We start from the raw sequence: 16,033 nt of genomic DNA, 5'->3' as shown, positions 1-16,033 counted from the left end.
TGCTGCAAGTTTTATTTTGACTGCACTGAATTTATAGATCAATTTGGAGAGAATTAATATCTTAACAGTACTGAATTTCTTGACCCAGGATCATGGTTTACCTTCACGTTTATTCTGATCTTTAGCTTCTTTCAGCAGTCTTTTGTAGTTTTCAATGTATAAGTTTTCTACATGTTTTCTTAAATTTATCCCTAAGTATCTCACGTTTTTGGAACCTATCCTACATTTCATACATACACACAAAATTTCAATTTCCAATGGTTCATTGCTAGCATACAGGAACACAACTGAGTTTTTGTATATCTATCCATAACTACAACCCTGCTAAATTAAATTCTTACTTCTACAGTAGGTTTACTGTAGATCCCTTAGGAGTCTATCAATACATGATCATGCGATTTGCAAATAGGCATACTTGCTGCCTTTTGAATCAGAAATTTGTGAAGGGTTTCTGTTGTTTTAGTTCTGAAAAACAAACAAGGCTCTGCTGCACTACACACTTATTGGCTCACCTCATGGAAGGGCCTCATGTATCTAGAGGCCACTCACAAGAGGAGCCATCAGCTGCCTTATCCTTTTCCAAATTCTAAAAACGTAGCTGCCTGTAGAGTCTATATTTATATAATGACTTCGCAGAAGAGACAGGTGATTGGTCTTTTTTCCAACTTTAACGCTGTTTTTCAAATAAAAAAGATTTACTTCCTTTTTTAAAAGTATATTGACTTTTTTGACTAAAATAAAAGGAACAAAACAGAGAGATATAAAGAATTTTTTTAAAATCCTCTCTCCTGGGCTCTTTTCCAGACACATTTCTTCTATGCATTTTAGTAGAGGGAAAAGGGAGAGATTGGTAGCAGAAAGCACAGCAGGTGGAAGGAGGCGTGTCCTGGGAGCAGAGGAGGGCAAAAGCAAGTCCCCAGAAGAGCACCGGTAATGGCCAACGGCCCCCCGCCCCACGGAAAGATACTGCACTTCTGTGGCCGTTAGAGAAAGGCCCAGGAACACACAAAGAAAGGAGAGCGTCGGGGCCCAAGCCGGTGCTTGGACAAGTGACACGGGGGGCAGGGGGAGGTGAGCACCGCCGGCTCTTCGCAACCCCGCGGGGCAGAAAGGGGTGGCGCGAAGGCGTGGCGTCCCCCGGTGACGGAGGGCGCACGTGACCAGCCCCCGCCAACTCGCGCGTGCCCCGCTCTAGTGTCAGACCCGGCCGTCGCTCGCTACCTTCTCGGTCCCTGCTCCCGGTGGCCCTGAGGGAGTGCGGGCCGAGGTCGGCCCCCAAGAGTAGGAGGCGCGGGGGCAGCAGGTAAGGAACCCGGAGGGGGGTCCCCAGAGGTGGCGTTGGCGAGCGGACACAGCCTGCGGACCCCTCCCCGGGGATCCGGTTGCCCCGGGTTGGAGACCGCAGCCCCCATGCCCCCTGCGGCCTGGCGTTTGGCCACAGAAAACGGTAGGCCTTCTCTGGGGGCGGGCCGCGCGGCCCTGAGGCGGCTGCCTGCTTCTCGCCACACGGCGAGCTTTTCCGACACCCCCGCCCCGCCCCGCCCACTTTCTTCTCGGGGTAGAAAATGGTGGTCGGCGCGGGGGCGGCTGAGGATGGGAGCGGGGGACGTTGGGTGGGGGTGGCCGGGGGTGGGAGATGCGGGGCTGAGAAGGGGCCGAGCGTCCGGATGCAGCAGCCCCCCTTCCCCCACTCTTACTCTCTGCAGGTCTGCGAGTCGAAGTGTCGCGGCGGCTCACTTGCAGCAAGAATCGGGAGGAGCAGGAGACCGTGAGGATAGGCCCAGGTCTGTGCGGGGGACAGTTGGGCTGTGGGGGGAACGTGTGGATAGCCCTAAGACCCCCCCAAATACTCCCCCCTACCCCGTCCTCCATTTTGGTGCCTGCAGAGACGTGGGCATGTATAGGCAGGGAAAATGGTGGGTTTTGGGCGAGGGAGCGGGGAGAGCTTGGACTGGGGGCCCCCTAGAGGGCATAAGGAGCCTCTCAGGTGGGAAAACGAAAATTTGAAGAGCCTTTACATCCGGGGCTGGAAGTCTTGAGAGGTGCTTAGTAGGGCCTCTGTCCTCGGTGCTGATCAGTCCACCCAGAAAATAGTTCCTTCTCTTGTCTTTTGTCTCCTAGGAGCAATGGCGTCCAAAGAGGAACAAGCAGTAAAAAATCTCTACATGGAAAATGCCAACCAGGAGAATGAAAACAAGGATGAAAAGGGGCAGGATGCTAATAAAGGAGAGCCTTTCGCCCTCCCTTTGGAAGCTGGTGAATATTGTGTACCTAGAGGAAATCGTAGGAGGTTACGTGTTAGGCAGCCCATCCTGCAGTATAGATGGGACATGACTCAGAGGCTTGAAGAGCCACAGGCAAGGATGAGAGAAGAGAATATGGAAAGGATTGGGGAGGAGGTGAGGCAGCTGATGGAAAAGCTGAGGGAAAAGCAGTCGAGTCATAGTCTGCGGGCAGTTAGCACTGACCCCCCTCACCATGACCATCATGATGAGTTTTGCCTTATGCCTTGAATCCTGATGTTGTCCCTGAAGTTAGTAGGGAGACACACCTGCTTCCTAAACTTACATGTTTGTGACGTACCTTTGTTGTAAACCTTTTGGTGTTACTTGTTTCTTGTGGGTCTCCTATTACCAGCTTCTAATTGAATGTTGTGTTTCTGACCCAATCTGTAAGTTTCTGTCAGCAGGAAAGTTTTACCTATTGCATGGAGAGATGTTCTTTATATATTGTGACGTTAATAAAGCAGTTTAAAAAATCATTTTCTGTTTTTTTCCCTTAAAATCGTATATATTTTATATACGAATAGATAGTCTAAGGATATATAAAGTAAAAGTATCTCTTTACGGTAGAATTATGAATGATTTTTATTTTCTTATCTCTATTTTCTCGCTCTTTGCTTTTTTTACCTGCATTGGACAACTCCCAAATGATGCTGATTGGAGTACTAGATCTTCCCAACGTTTTCAGTATCACATCCACAGATAATTTCTTGTGTTATTCACAGAGATGGAAAGCCATGTTCATTGTCTACCAGATTCATCCATTTAGAACTCTCAGAGGGCATCCTCATTTTCAGGATTTGAGGTCCTGGCAACCCACACATTATATCCTCCATGTACTTATTTTTTTCCTTTGGCCACGCTGCCCGGCTTGTGGGATCTTAGTTCCCAGACCAGGGATTGAACCTGGGCCACAGCAGTGAGAGCTCCAAGTCCTCACCACTGGACTGCCAGGGCACTCCCTCTATTTTCTCATTTTTCAAAACAACACATACTACTTAATGAAAGAGCTTGACAACCTGATAAAAGCAATGTGAGCACTTACTAAGCACTTGTCACAGAATCTTGGTTTTAGCTTACCTTGGTGTCTTATTTAGAAGTATAAACCTAATAATGATGAGACATACCTCTTTAAAAATCATTATGTTTATCAGCAAGATGAAGATAATAATCACCTCCCAGGGTTTTTGTGTGCACTTGAGGCAATAAGTTTGTAAGCTTTCTTTAAGCTCATTCCCAGTGGCATATGCATGACCCAACCCTGTAGATATTACCTTCAGCTATTTGGGGAAGTTCCCAAAGCCAGGTCTTCCCTATACTCACAAACAAGTCCAATAGGCTAAGGGGTAGGTAAGTCCATTCCTCTGTTGTTGTGCCCTATTCTCACCATCTCCACAGGTTGTTGATGTTCAGGAATCCTTAAGGTGAGAAAGTCCCACTATGTTTCTGGAATTCCCAATGAATTGAATCTTCACTCTGTTCTATAAACTGTGGATAAATCCCCTCTCCCCGTTTAGCTTCATGGAAAGATCTGGCCTGTCTGGGTCTTTCTTAGGTGTAGTTCTTTCCCAGGAAACCTCCATAATTCGTGAGACTATACAAGATGTGTGAGGGAACAGCTCACTTAAAATTTGAGACAGTGCCTCCTCACACCACCCCCGTGAAGCCTATGAATGTGAAAAATTATCCTATATTGAGTTGGTTGCCAGGAGATCATGTCAGTGAATTCAGTGGATACCCAAATGTGGAGATCTTTATGAGAAGACTGATTGGAGGACTCTCGGGTTTAAGTGTTCCAGTAGAACTTGGGGAAAAAAAGTTGCCTTGCAGTGTGTTAAGTAGGTGAAATACATATTATGCATATTATTTCTTTTGTGGAAATATACTTAGAATTCTAGAACAGAAGTTGGCAAACCACAGGCCATGAGCCAAATCTGGCCTACTGCTTATTTTGTTGGCCAATGAGCTAAGAATAAATTTTATGTTTTTTAATGGATGAAAAAAATCAAGAATATTTTGTGACATGTAGAAATCATATGAAATTCAAATTTTGGTGTCCATAAAGTTTAATTGGAATACAGACATGTTTATTAATTTACATATTATCTATGGCTGGTTTTGGCCTACATTGGCCAATTGAGTAGTTGTGAAAGAAATGGTATGGCCCACCTGTAAAGCCTACATATTTATTATCTGGCCCTAACAGAAAAAGTTTGGTAACCCTGCTCTAGAATATAACATCACAATAGCACTTAGGAAACCAAAGGGAAAAGTGGCTAGGCGGGTAAAAATGACATGTAACACAGCAAATCACAGACATCATGAATCAGATGCCTAATCAATTTCAAAGCCCTCCTTCCTCCAGGTGCTTGAGACACAAGGTATTACATTCATGTGAGACAGAAGTTTATAGAGAGAAAGGCTAAAGTTGAAAAGACAGGAAAATTGATGAACTGAGCTTATGCCCTACCAAACTTCTCACTCTTTTTCTCATTTTATTTTTTAGCCACATCATGCGGGATCTTAGTTCCTGACCAGGGATCAAACCTGCGCCCCCTGCAGTGGAAGTGTAGAGTCTCAACCACTGGACTGCCAGGGAAGTCTCCCAGACTTACCGCTCTTGATTGCCAATATTTGCACCAGCTTCTATGGAAAACAGAAGCATTCTGGCTTTCCTGGCCTAAGGATATTCAGCATTTCCTTCATGAAAAGAAATTGGAAGCTCATATGTGAGTGAATCCATGGTATACCTTGATAGGTTAGACATGCATATGCCCAGAAAAATGTACATCTCTTCGTATATAGGTAGATTCAAGGTGCCCTGTCAACCTCGGAGAATGATGAGTTTAGGATTCTAGTCTCTGGACAGAATGCTTTCTGCTAACCAGCTTCCCTTGGCTCTTAACAGAGTGTTTGGATCTGAAAGTGCATCTAAGGGAGTAGTATGTGAGTGGTCAGGCTCCATGTAAAATGCTTGGGCAACAAACAACCAGCAGAAAGTGAGCAAAAGACAATAAAGGAGCAGGGCATGAAGTTCCTTTGAGGAAAACAGCTATATCTAAGGTCTGGCTGCATTTGCCTGTTGACATCATTTCTATGTGTTGAGCATCCTTTTCTCCCTCACAGTGGCCATTCTCCACAAAAGAGATAGACAAATTCTTCCCATAAATGCCTAAAAAATGTAGCAAAGAGAAGGCAGTGAGATTAGAGAGTGTTCCCTTTGTTATCAAAGAAAAACGGTGTTCAAGAAAGTTTTGAGATGTAGATATGGATTGGGTCATTGGAGCTTTAGCACATCATACATATCTAGTAGATATCTGATGAATGAAAAACTGAGTAAGTATAGATTTAGTGATATTCAGCAAATGATAAACAAGGATACATGTTTGAATCCTTATGTATTTCTAACAAAATTGAAATAATAATGCAGATAATATAACAGTTGAATACAAATAATTGCTGATTTTTTTTTCTTTAAAAATCCAATTCTGGGCTTCCCTGGTGGCGCAGTGGTTGAGAATCTGCCTGCTAATGCAGGGGACACAGGTTCGAGCCCTGGTCTGGGAGGATCCCACATGCCACGGAGCAACTAGGCCCGTGAGCCACAACTACTGAGCCTGTGCGTCTGGAGCCTGTGCTCCGCAACAAGAGAGGCCGCAATAGTGAGAGGCCCGTGCACCGCAATGAAGAGTGGCCCCCGCCTGCCACAACTAGAGAAAGCCCTCGCACAGAAATGAAGACCCAACACAGCAAAAATTAATTAATTAATTAATAAACTCCTACTCCCAGCATCTTCTTTAAAAAAAACAAAACAAAAAAATCCAATTCTATTGAAGGAAATTCAGAAAATAAACTTAAGGGCCACCTTGTGACCAAAGAAAGCAATGCAGTTTGAATTTTCTAGCCAGAGGAAGAATGCACAGACACGGGACTCTTCCAGGGAGTCGAGATACATAGGAAATGCACTTTGGTTAGAAGTGAAATAAAGCCTTCAAAATTAACCATCACGTGAGACATCAAGCCACATTTATGCTTCAAATGAAAATAGAGTAACAGGGCCTGGATTTACTTCCCTAACTAAAACAACTAAAATCAGGACAAAATATATAAAATAACAATTTTCAGTTGCTGAACATCAGACAGTGGAGGGAAAAGTTCTCTGAGGGAGGGGAAACAACATGAGCCTTCAGATTGCCCCCAACTGTATATTGTAGGATTTATAATATGTGGGAGTAAAATGTATGTCAATAGTAGCACAAAGGCCAGGAGATAGGGAATGGAAGTACACAATTTTAAAGTTCTTATTCTATACCTTAATATCACTTGAAGGTAGGTTCTGAAATGTTAAAAATGTATATTACCAACATATGAGATAAAATGGAATCTTAAGAATATTCAATCAAAAAAATGTTGGAGGGAAAAGAAAACAAAGAACAGATGGGACAAATGTAAACAAATTGCAAGATACTTGATTAAAACCCAAACATGTCAATACCAATAATCACATTAATGTAAATGGTCTAAAGACCTCAATTATAAAGCAGAGATTGTCAGATTGTATAGAAAAGCAAGACACAAATATATACTGCCTATAAGAAACTTAATTTAAATTTAAAGATACAAACTGATTACAAGTAAAAGAATAGAAAAAGATGTACAATCTTAACACCAGTCAGAACAAAGCTTGAGTGACTATATTGATATCAGTTACAATAAATTTCAGAGAAAAGAATAATACCAGGGAAATTATGGTCATAGAATGTCATTACATAATTTTAAGTGGTGAGTTTGTCAAGAGGACAAAACAATCATAAACATTCATATATTGCAGTGCTTCAAAATACATGAAGCCCAAATTGATAGAACTACAAGGATAAACAGACAAATCCACAATTACAGTCACCTTCTCTAAAATATTGATAGAACAAGTAGACAGAAAATCAGCAAGTACAACACTATGAACCAATTCACCTAGTTGACAATTGTAGAACTTGCCACCAACAACAATAGAATGTACATTTGTTTCACATGCACGTGGAATATTTACCAAGATTGTCCATATTCAGGACCATAAAATAAGCCTCAATAATGTTAACAGGATTCAAATCATAAAATGTATGCTATTTTGAGCACAATAGAATTAAACGAGGAGCTAATGACAGAAAGATCTCTGAAAAATCCCCAAATATTTAAATTAACATGAAATAATATAGATCTAAATAACTCAAAGAAGAAAATAAAAGGGAAATTATATTTTGAACTGAGTGAAAATGAAAACTCAACATATAATAATTTGTGGGATGTGGCAAAAGTAGCACTCAGGGAATTTTATAGTATAAACATTTATATTAGAATAGAAGAAAGGCCTATAGTTGTTAAGTAAATGGAAATTTCATTTAAAACACTTCCTCTGAAGAAAACTATAGGTCGAGATGGCTTTACTGGTAATTCTACCAAACATTTAAGGATGACATAACACCAATTATATGACAAATCCTTAGAAAACTGAAGAGGACGGAATACTTCCCAACTCATCCTACAAGGGTAGAATTACCCAGATAACTAACCAGACAATTATATTACAAGGAAAGATAACTACAAATCAATCTCCTTCATGGACATATATGTAAAAATTCTTGACAAAACTTTAGTAAAATCTAATTCAATTATATATAAAAATTACAGTACACCATCATCAAGTAAGGTTTATCCCAAGGATTCAAGGCAAGGTTAATATTTGAAAATCATAATTCACCATATTGACATAAAAGAGAAACAAACATATGATCATCTCAAGGGAGAATGAAAAAAAACATTTGCTAAAATTTTAAAATCTCTTACTGATTAAAATACTCAGCAACCAGGTATAGAAGAGAACTTCCTCAACCTGATACAATACATCTATGAAAAACCTACATAATGATGTGTGCCTAAAGGCTAAATGTTTTCCCCCTAAGGTAAGAAACAAGGCAAAAATGGACACTTTCACAAATTAGATTCAACTCTGTATTAGAAGTTCTAGCTAGTACAATAAGATAAAAAAGAGAAATAAAAGTCATACAGAGGGCTTCCCTGGTGGTGCAGTGGTTGGGGGTCCACCTGCCGATGCAGGGGACGCAGGTTCATGCCCCGGTCCGGGAGGATCCCACATGCTGCGAAGTGGCTGGGCCCGTGAGCCATGGCCGCTGAGCCTGTGCGTCCAGAGCCGGTGCTCCACAACGGGAGAGGCCACAACAGTGAGAGGCCCGTGTACCGCAAAAAAAAAAAAAAAAAAAGTCATACAGATTGCAAAAGAAAAAAATAGAAAAATCTTTATTCATAGAAAACATAATAGTCCATGTAGAAAATACTATGTAATATACAAAAACTGCTAGAGCTAATAAGTGAGTTTAGAAAGGTTGCAGGATAAAAGATCAGTATACAAATGTAGTTGTATTTCTAGTTTTCTGAGACTGCTGTTAACAAATAACCATAAACTTGGTGACTTTAAAAAAACTGAGAAATTTATTCTCTCACAGTTCAGTACACCAGAAGTCCAAATCAAAGTGTCAGTAATGCTAAGTTCTCTCTGAAGGCTCTAGGGAAAAATGCTTTCTTACCTTTTCCAGCTCTGGTGGCCCTAGGCATTCCTTGGCTTGTGGCCCATCCTAATTCAATATGCTCTCATCTCAATTCTTAATTAACTATGTCTGCAAAGACCCTATTTTCAAATAAGGTCAAATTCTGAAGTGCTGGGTGAACATGAATTTTAAGGAAAAATATTCAGCTCTCTGCAAGTAATGAATAGCCAGAATAAAATTTAAAACATGTCATTTACAGTAATATCAGAAATATGAATTATTTAGGGATAAATTTGACAAACAATGTGTAAGATCTGCACACTGAAAACTATAAAACATTCATGACATAAATTAAATCACAGCAGTTTTTAACAGAAACTGACAATCTGATTCTAAAATTTACATTAAAAAATCCAAAGGACTGAGAATAGTCCAAACAACTTTGAGAAGAGAAACATTTTGGAAAACTTTCACTACCTTATTGCAAGAGTTATAATAATGGTGCCATAATCAAAACAGTGTGGTATCAGCATAAATATAGACAAATTGATCAATGGAACAGAATAGTCAAGAAATAGATTCACACATATAAGCTTTTGACAAAGATTCCAAGGCAATTTGATGGTGGAATAGACACTCTTTTTGATAATTGGTGTTGGAACAACTAGTTCCAATTGAACCTTTATTAGTGATCATGATCATGATCACCATCATTATCATCATAATTAGAATAACTTTATCTCACATCATATAAAAAGTTGAGTCAAACTGTGTCAAAGACCTAAATGTAAGGTAAAACATAAAATTTCTAGAAAAAAAAATAGGAGAAACTCTTAGGGACTTTGAGTTTGTAAAAAATTTGAAATTAGAATTCAAAAAAACAAACTCTAACAGAAAACAGATCAATATATTGGACCTCATCAAAATGTATCCTTTCTCGTCAAAAGACATTTTGATTCTCAGAGATGGATAGAGACAGATTGTTAGAAATCCTAAGAACTCTCTGTACAACAATAAATAAGGACACAGGCTAAGAGAGTACAAGTGTCTTGCCATACATCTGAGAAGCTGTAGGACCATAGCCAGACCTGAGCTGGATTCAACTTTATTAAACAGCAAAAATCTGACCTGTAGACTTCCAGTTCTGGATAAGATAGAGCCACACCATCCCTTCTGCACCTTTCATCTTACAACTGAAAAACCATAGATATATCACAACAAAAAGCATAGGAAAACACTGGAAGATAGAAAGATGAAGATGGACTGCCCAGAGATCTTGGGTTCCAAAGGAACTCAAGAAAGGTTTATTAAACTTTGACCAATGGGTCAAAGAAGAAATCACAAGAGAACTTGGAAAATATCTGAGACAAATGAAAATGACACATCATACCAAAATTTATAGGAGGCGGTGAAAGCAGAGTTTAGAGGGAAACTTATAGCTATGAACACTTACATTAAAAAAGAAAAAAGATCTCACATGAAAAGCTGACTTTACATATCAAGGAAGTAGAAAAAATAGCAAATTAAACCTAAAGCTATTAAAAGGAATGAAATAATAAAGATTAGAGCAGAGACAAATATAATAGATAATAGAAAAGCTATAGAGAAAAAAAATGAAACCAAGAGTTAGTTCTTCAAAAAGATCAACAAAATTGAAAAATCTTTAGCTAGGTTGAGTAGGGAAAAAGAATATCTATGTACCTAAAATTAACTTACAGAGGGGACATTACTACTAGTTTTACAGATATAAAAAGATTAAAAGAGAGGACTGTGAACAACTGTATGTCAACAAATTGGATAACCTGGATGAAATAGACAAATTCCTAGAAATACACAACCTACCAGGACTGAATACTGAAGAAATATAAAATGTGAGCAGAACAGTAATGAGTAAGGAGATTGAATCAATAATCAAAAAGTTCTCAACAAAGAAAAGCCCAGGACAGGATGGTGTCACTGGTAAATTATACCAAATACTTAAAGAAGAACTAACACCAGTCTTTTTCAAATGCTTCCAAAAAATTTGGAACATTTTATAACTCATTCTGTCAAGCCAGCTGCATCTTAATACTAAATCCAGACAAAGACACTACAAGAAATGAAAACTACAGACTAATATCCCATATGAATATTAATTCCAAAGTACTAGCAAATGGAATTCAGCAGTGCATTAGAATGATTATACACCACGACCAAGTGGGCTTTATTCCTGGATGTAAGTATTGTTCAACATATAAAAATATATTAATGTAATAAACCACATTAAGAGAAGGAAGGAAAAAATACATGATTATCTCAATTGTTGCAGGAAAAACATTTGACAAAATTCAACACTCTTTCATGATAAAAACACTCAGCAAACTAAGAATAGAAGGAAACTACCTCAACATAGTAAATGCTTTCTATGAAAAGCCCACAACTAACACCACACTTAGTGGTGAAAAATTGAAAGCTTTTCCTTTGAGATCAGAAATGAGAGAAGGAAGTCACCTTCATCACTTCTACTCAATATAGTACTGGAAGGCATAGCCCAAGCAATTAGGTGAGAAAAAATTCCATACTCTATTGGAAAGGAAGAAGTAAATATCTCTGTTCACAAAGATGACATGATCCTATAGGTTGAAAACCCTAAAGAGTCCTCAATAAAACTGTTAGAACTAAGAAATGAATTCAGCAAAGTTGCAGATAAATCAATGCATAAAAATTGGTTGTGTTTCTATACACCAACTGTGAACAATCTGAAAAGGAAATTAAGGGAATAATTTTTTTACGATAGCATCAAAAAGAATAAAATATTTTGGTATAAATTTAAGCAAGAGTGAAAAGCACTTTTACACTGAAAATTGCAAAACACAAATAAACGGGAAGACATCTTGTGTTTGTGGAATTGAAGACAGTATTGTTAAGATGTCAATACTAGTCAAAACAATTTACAGGATTCAGTGCAACCCCTATCAAAATCCCAACGATGTTTTACTCAGGTACAGAAAAATCTATTTTAAAATTCATATGAGGACTTCCCTGGTGGCGTGGTGGTTAAGAGTCTGCCTGCCGATGCAGGGAACACAGGTTCAATCCCTCGTCCAGGAAGATCCAACATGTCGCGGAGCAACTAAGCCCACGCGCCAAACTACTGAGCCTGTGCTCTTGAGCCTGTGAGCCACAATTACTGAGCCCATGTGCCACAACTACTGAAGCCCGCATGCCTAGAGCCCACGCTCCACAACAAGAGAAGCCACCGCAATGAGAAGCCAGTGCACCACAACAAAGAGTAGCCCCTGCTCTCTGCAACTAGAGAAAGCCTGAGTGCAGCAACAAAGACCCAACGCAGCCAAAAATAAATTAAAAAAAATTCATATGGAATCTCAAGGGACCCTAAATAGCCAAAACAACCTTGAAATTGAAGAACAAGTTTGGAGGACTCACACTTCCTGATTACAAAACTTACCATAAAGCTACAGTAATCAAACAGTGTAGTTCTGGCATAAAGACACATATAGACCAATGGAATAGAATAGAGTGCCCCAAAATAACTCTCACATATAAGTCAAATGAATTTTGACAAGAATGCCAAGATCATTCAATGGGGAAAGACTTCACGCCAGTCACTAAGACTAGAGTCCCGGCAATGCCTATGTGCTTCTTTTCCTAAGACACTGACAAATTGGACACAATAAATTTATTGCTTTTCTCCCTTTGATTTTAGCGATTTTATTACATGTCCTGAGTTCATAATTTACTTAGCCAATGACCCTGGTTTATGTGTTGCTCTCTGCCAAAAGGTGTACACCTCTATACTCCTATGCCTAAAGGGAAATCTTATAGAGGTTATTACAGTACTATTAATGCCATTATAAAAATTAATGGAGATTATTGCTTTCCTCAGGGGGCAACTACCTCCTAGACCGCTCCTCAACCACCTAGGAAGAGGACCTCCCACTCTCTAGCACTTTATCCTACTCCCCCACTCCAACTTTCCACCACTATCTCCTGTCTTACATCTCTGACCATGAACACAACTACCCCTTCTCCTTGGCTATAAATACCACTAACTTTTTCTATATGTCTTACTAAACTATCAGTTTGTACACTCCAACAACATAACTACTGAACTTGTCACCAAGATTTTTTTGTCATAAAATATATAATTCATATTTATAACACTTTTCAAGTCTACCAAAAATATTGTTAGAGACCCTGAAAACTTCAGATCTGTTTTCTTGGCTAATGCCATATAAATAGGGAATTTGGTTATGGCTGGCCTACAAAGACTCCTCATTCTTCTATTTGTTTTCCTTCTGTTAATTCTCACAATAAAATGTTTTCTATGCTGTTTAGGGCAACTTATTCCCTACTCTCTGTAAATATCCTGTACTATTTGGGCCATCAAATATCCCAAATAACTGAACTTAAAACAGGTGTCAAGACATCAAGGGGGTAAATTGTAATATATTTTTTTGTAAAAATGCCTTTTATTCATTTGCGTGACAGTGTGTTGTGCACTGCCATCAAAAGGATCTTTAAATCTTATAAAGCCATAAAGAAAAATGAACTCACACCGTATTAAAAAAATGAACTCAAAATGGACCCAAGACCTAAATATATGAGCCAAAACTTTAAAACTCTTAGAAGAAAACAAAGTGATAAATCTTCATGTCCTTGGATTTGACAGTGGATTCTTAGATATGACATTAAAGGCATGAACAACAAAAGAAAAACAGATACATTGCACTTCATAAAAATTTAAAAGTTTTGCGAATCACAAGACCGTATCAAGAAAGTGAAGACAATCCACATAATGGGAGAAAATATTTGGAAATCATATATTTGATAAGTATCCAGAGTATATGAAGAATTCCTACAATTCAACAACAAAAAGACAACCCAATTAAAAATGGGCAAAGGGGCTTCCCTGGTGGCGCAGTGGTTGAGAGTCCGCCTGCCGATGCAGGGGACGCGGGTTTGTGCCCCGGTCCGGGAAGATGCCACATGCCGCGGGGCGGCTGGGCCCGTGAGCCATGGCCGCTGGGCCTGCACGTCCGGAGCCCGTGCTCTGCAGCGGGAGAGGCCACGACAGTGAGAGGCCCGCGTGCTGCAAAAAAAAAAAAAAAAAAAAAAAAAGGGCAAAGGAGTTGAATATATATTTCTCTAAAGAAGATATATAAATATCCAATAAACACATGATAAGATGCTCAATATCATTAGTCATTAGGAAAATGCAAATCAAAGACACTTCTCACACACTAGGATTATAAAAATTAAAAATGGAAATTAACAATTGCTTTGGAGAATGTGGAGAAATTGGAACCCTCATACATTGCTGGTAGGAATGCAAAATGTTGCAGCCACTGTGGAAAACAGTTTGGCAGTTCCCCAAATAGTTAGATATAGAATTACCATATGACCCAGCAATTCCATTCCTAGGCATATACCCAGGAGAAATAAAAACATACATCCACATAAAAACTTATAGACAAATGTTTAAGGCAACACTATTCACAATAGTCAAAAGGTGGAAACAACCCAGATATCCATCAATGTTTGAATGGATAAACAAAATATGATATAGACATACAATGAAATATTATTCAGCCATAAAAAGGAATGAAATACTGTACATGCTACAATGTGAATGAACCGTGAAAACATTATGCTAAGTGAAAGAAGCCAGGCACAAATGGTCAAATATTGAATGATTCCATTTATATGAAATATCCAAAGTAGATAATTCCATAGAGGCAGAAGGTAGATTAGTTGTTGCTAGGTACTAGGGGAAGAGGAGAATTGAGAGTGACTGCTTAATGGGTATGAAGTTGATGAAAATGTTTTGGAACTAGATAGAGGTGATAGATTCACAACATCATGAATGTACTATATGCCAGAGTTGTACACTTTAAAATGGCTATTGTTCTGTTAATTTCTCCTAAGAAATAGACATAGTCTTATTTGAAAAAAAAGATGTGTATGAAAATATATTTTCTAGGCCAGTTGACCTTCTCCCTTTTTTTTTATTATTACCCCTTTAAGCATCTAATGAAAGCAATGGATCCTATCCTAGGCAAATGTACACACCCAGTAAAAATGTGTATACCCTACCACCCCACACACATGCACATTATTTTGAACATAATTCCAGGGGTTTCTTTAGTTAAGAATGCCTGAACCCAAGGAGTAAGTGCTCTCCCTCTAACATAGCTCAGCTGCTATTTGTCTCTTCTCCTTCCTGTCTCATTCCCAAGTAGCTCCTTCTTCTTCTGTCTTTTCTCTACCTCATAGCTTCTGCTTCTTCATGATGTCAACCTGCTCATGTATCAGGGTTTCTGAGGCTCCTAGGGTACAACTCTTCTTTTCATAAGTCTACATACTCTACTACCTTCTAAGCATATGCTACCTTGCATATTATTTCAGGTGGTCCACAGACTTCCTCAGCTGAAAACACCTGGTCTAGGTCAATCAGTATGGTCAGCCTGTCAGAGTTCCTTAGACACTGGTCTAAATCTGGCTGCGAAAGCACCAGGGTGGGTGTGGACTGGCAGGCAGCAACTCTTCAGCGTGGCTAGGCTCCTCCTAGGTGCCCTGGAGGTAGAGTTAATAGAGTTGAAAGACCCAGCAGGCTGCATCTCCTTAGTTAGGTGGTAAGCAGTAGACGGGGTCAAGGAAGTTTCCACCTGGGCACTGGGAATAAGGGTAGACAGCAAGCAGGTCTGGAGGCTCTCCCCCAACAATCACTTCTACAGGCTTTATGGAAACCCTCTGCTGCAGGGGTCTAGAAGGGATCTGTTTTGGTTTCCGGTTGTCAGAACAGCATTCCCATCTCTGCTGGAGTTGCATAATCTCTGTGGGAATTTGGGGGATGGAGGGAAGGAGCCAAAAGCATTTATTGAAGTCACCACCTTGGTCACCTCTCCATGTATATTTTTGGGTAAGCAACAGTCAGGTGCCTGAATGCAAAGGATGAGAGGCTCTGAAAGGTGAGAAGGGGTCGGGACACCATATTCCTCCCCTCTTGATAGGGCAAGGAAGATCAGACCATGTCGGCACCCCTCAGATCCTCAGCTGCCTTGCCGCACAGCTAAACCTCTGAATGAAAATAGCCATGGACCAAATTTTCAAGACTGATATTGTGTTAGCCATCATGTTCCGGCAAGTGCACTTACCACTCAGCTGTTGTTTGGGAACATTAAATACATG

General features: G+C 39.7%; 1 protein-coding gene across 1 annotated transcript; it reads left to right on the top strand.

Moving 5' to 3' along the window:
- Positions 1–1,185: 1,185 nt before the first annotated feature.
- Positions 1,186–2,758, top strand: LOC309796599 (protein BEX1). Its single transcript, XM_082609831.1, has 3 exons — positions 1,186–1,303; positions 1,707–1,784; positions 2,122–2,758. The coding sequence occupies exon 3, from the start codon at positions 2,127–2,129 to the stop codon at positions 2,511–2,513; it is 387 nt and encodes a 128-aa protein (XP_082465957.1). The 5' UTR covers positions 1,186–1,303; positions 1,707–1,784; positions 2,122–2,126; the 3' UTR covers positions 2,514–2,758.
- Positions 2,759–16,033: the final 13,275 nt, after the last annotated feature.

This window comes from Mesoplodon mirus (assembly GCF_964341445.2).
Source record: "Mesoplodon mirus genome assembly, chromosome: X".
NCBI lineage: Eukaryota > Metazoa > Chordata > Mammalia > Artiodactyla > Ziphiidae > Mesoplodon > Mesoplodon mirus.
This window is presented reverse-complemented; position numbering and strand designations above follow the sequence as displayed.

What these genes read in the sequence shown, in the direction of transcription:
- LOC309796599 (XM_082609831.1), top strand. Translation starts at nt 2,127, where the DNA reads ATGGCGTCCAAAGAGGAACAAGCAGTAAAAAATCTCTACATGGAAAAT.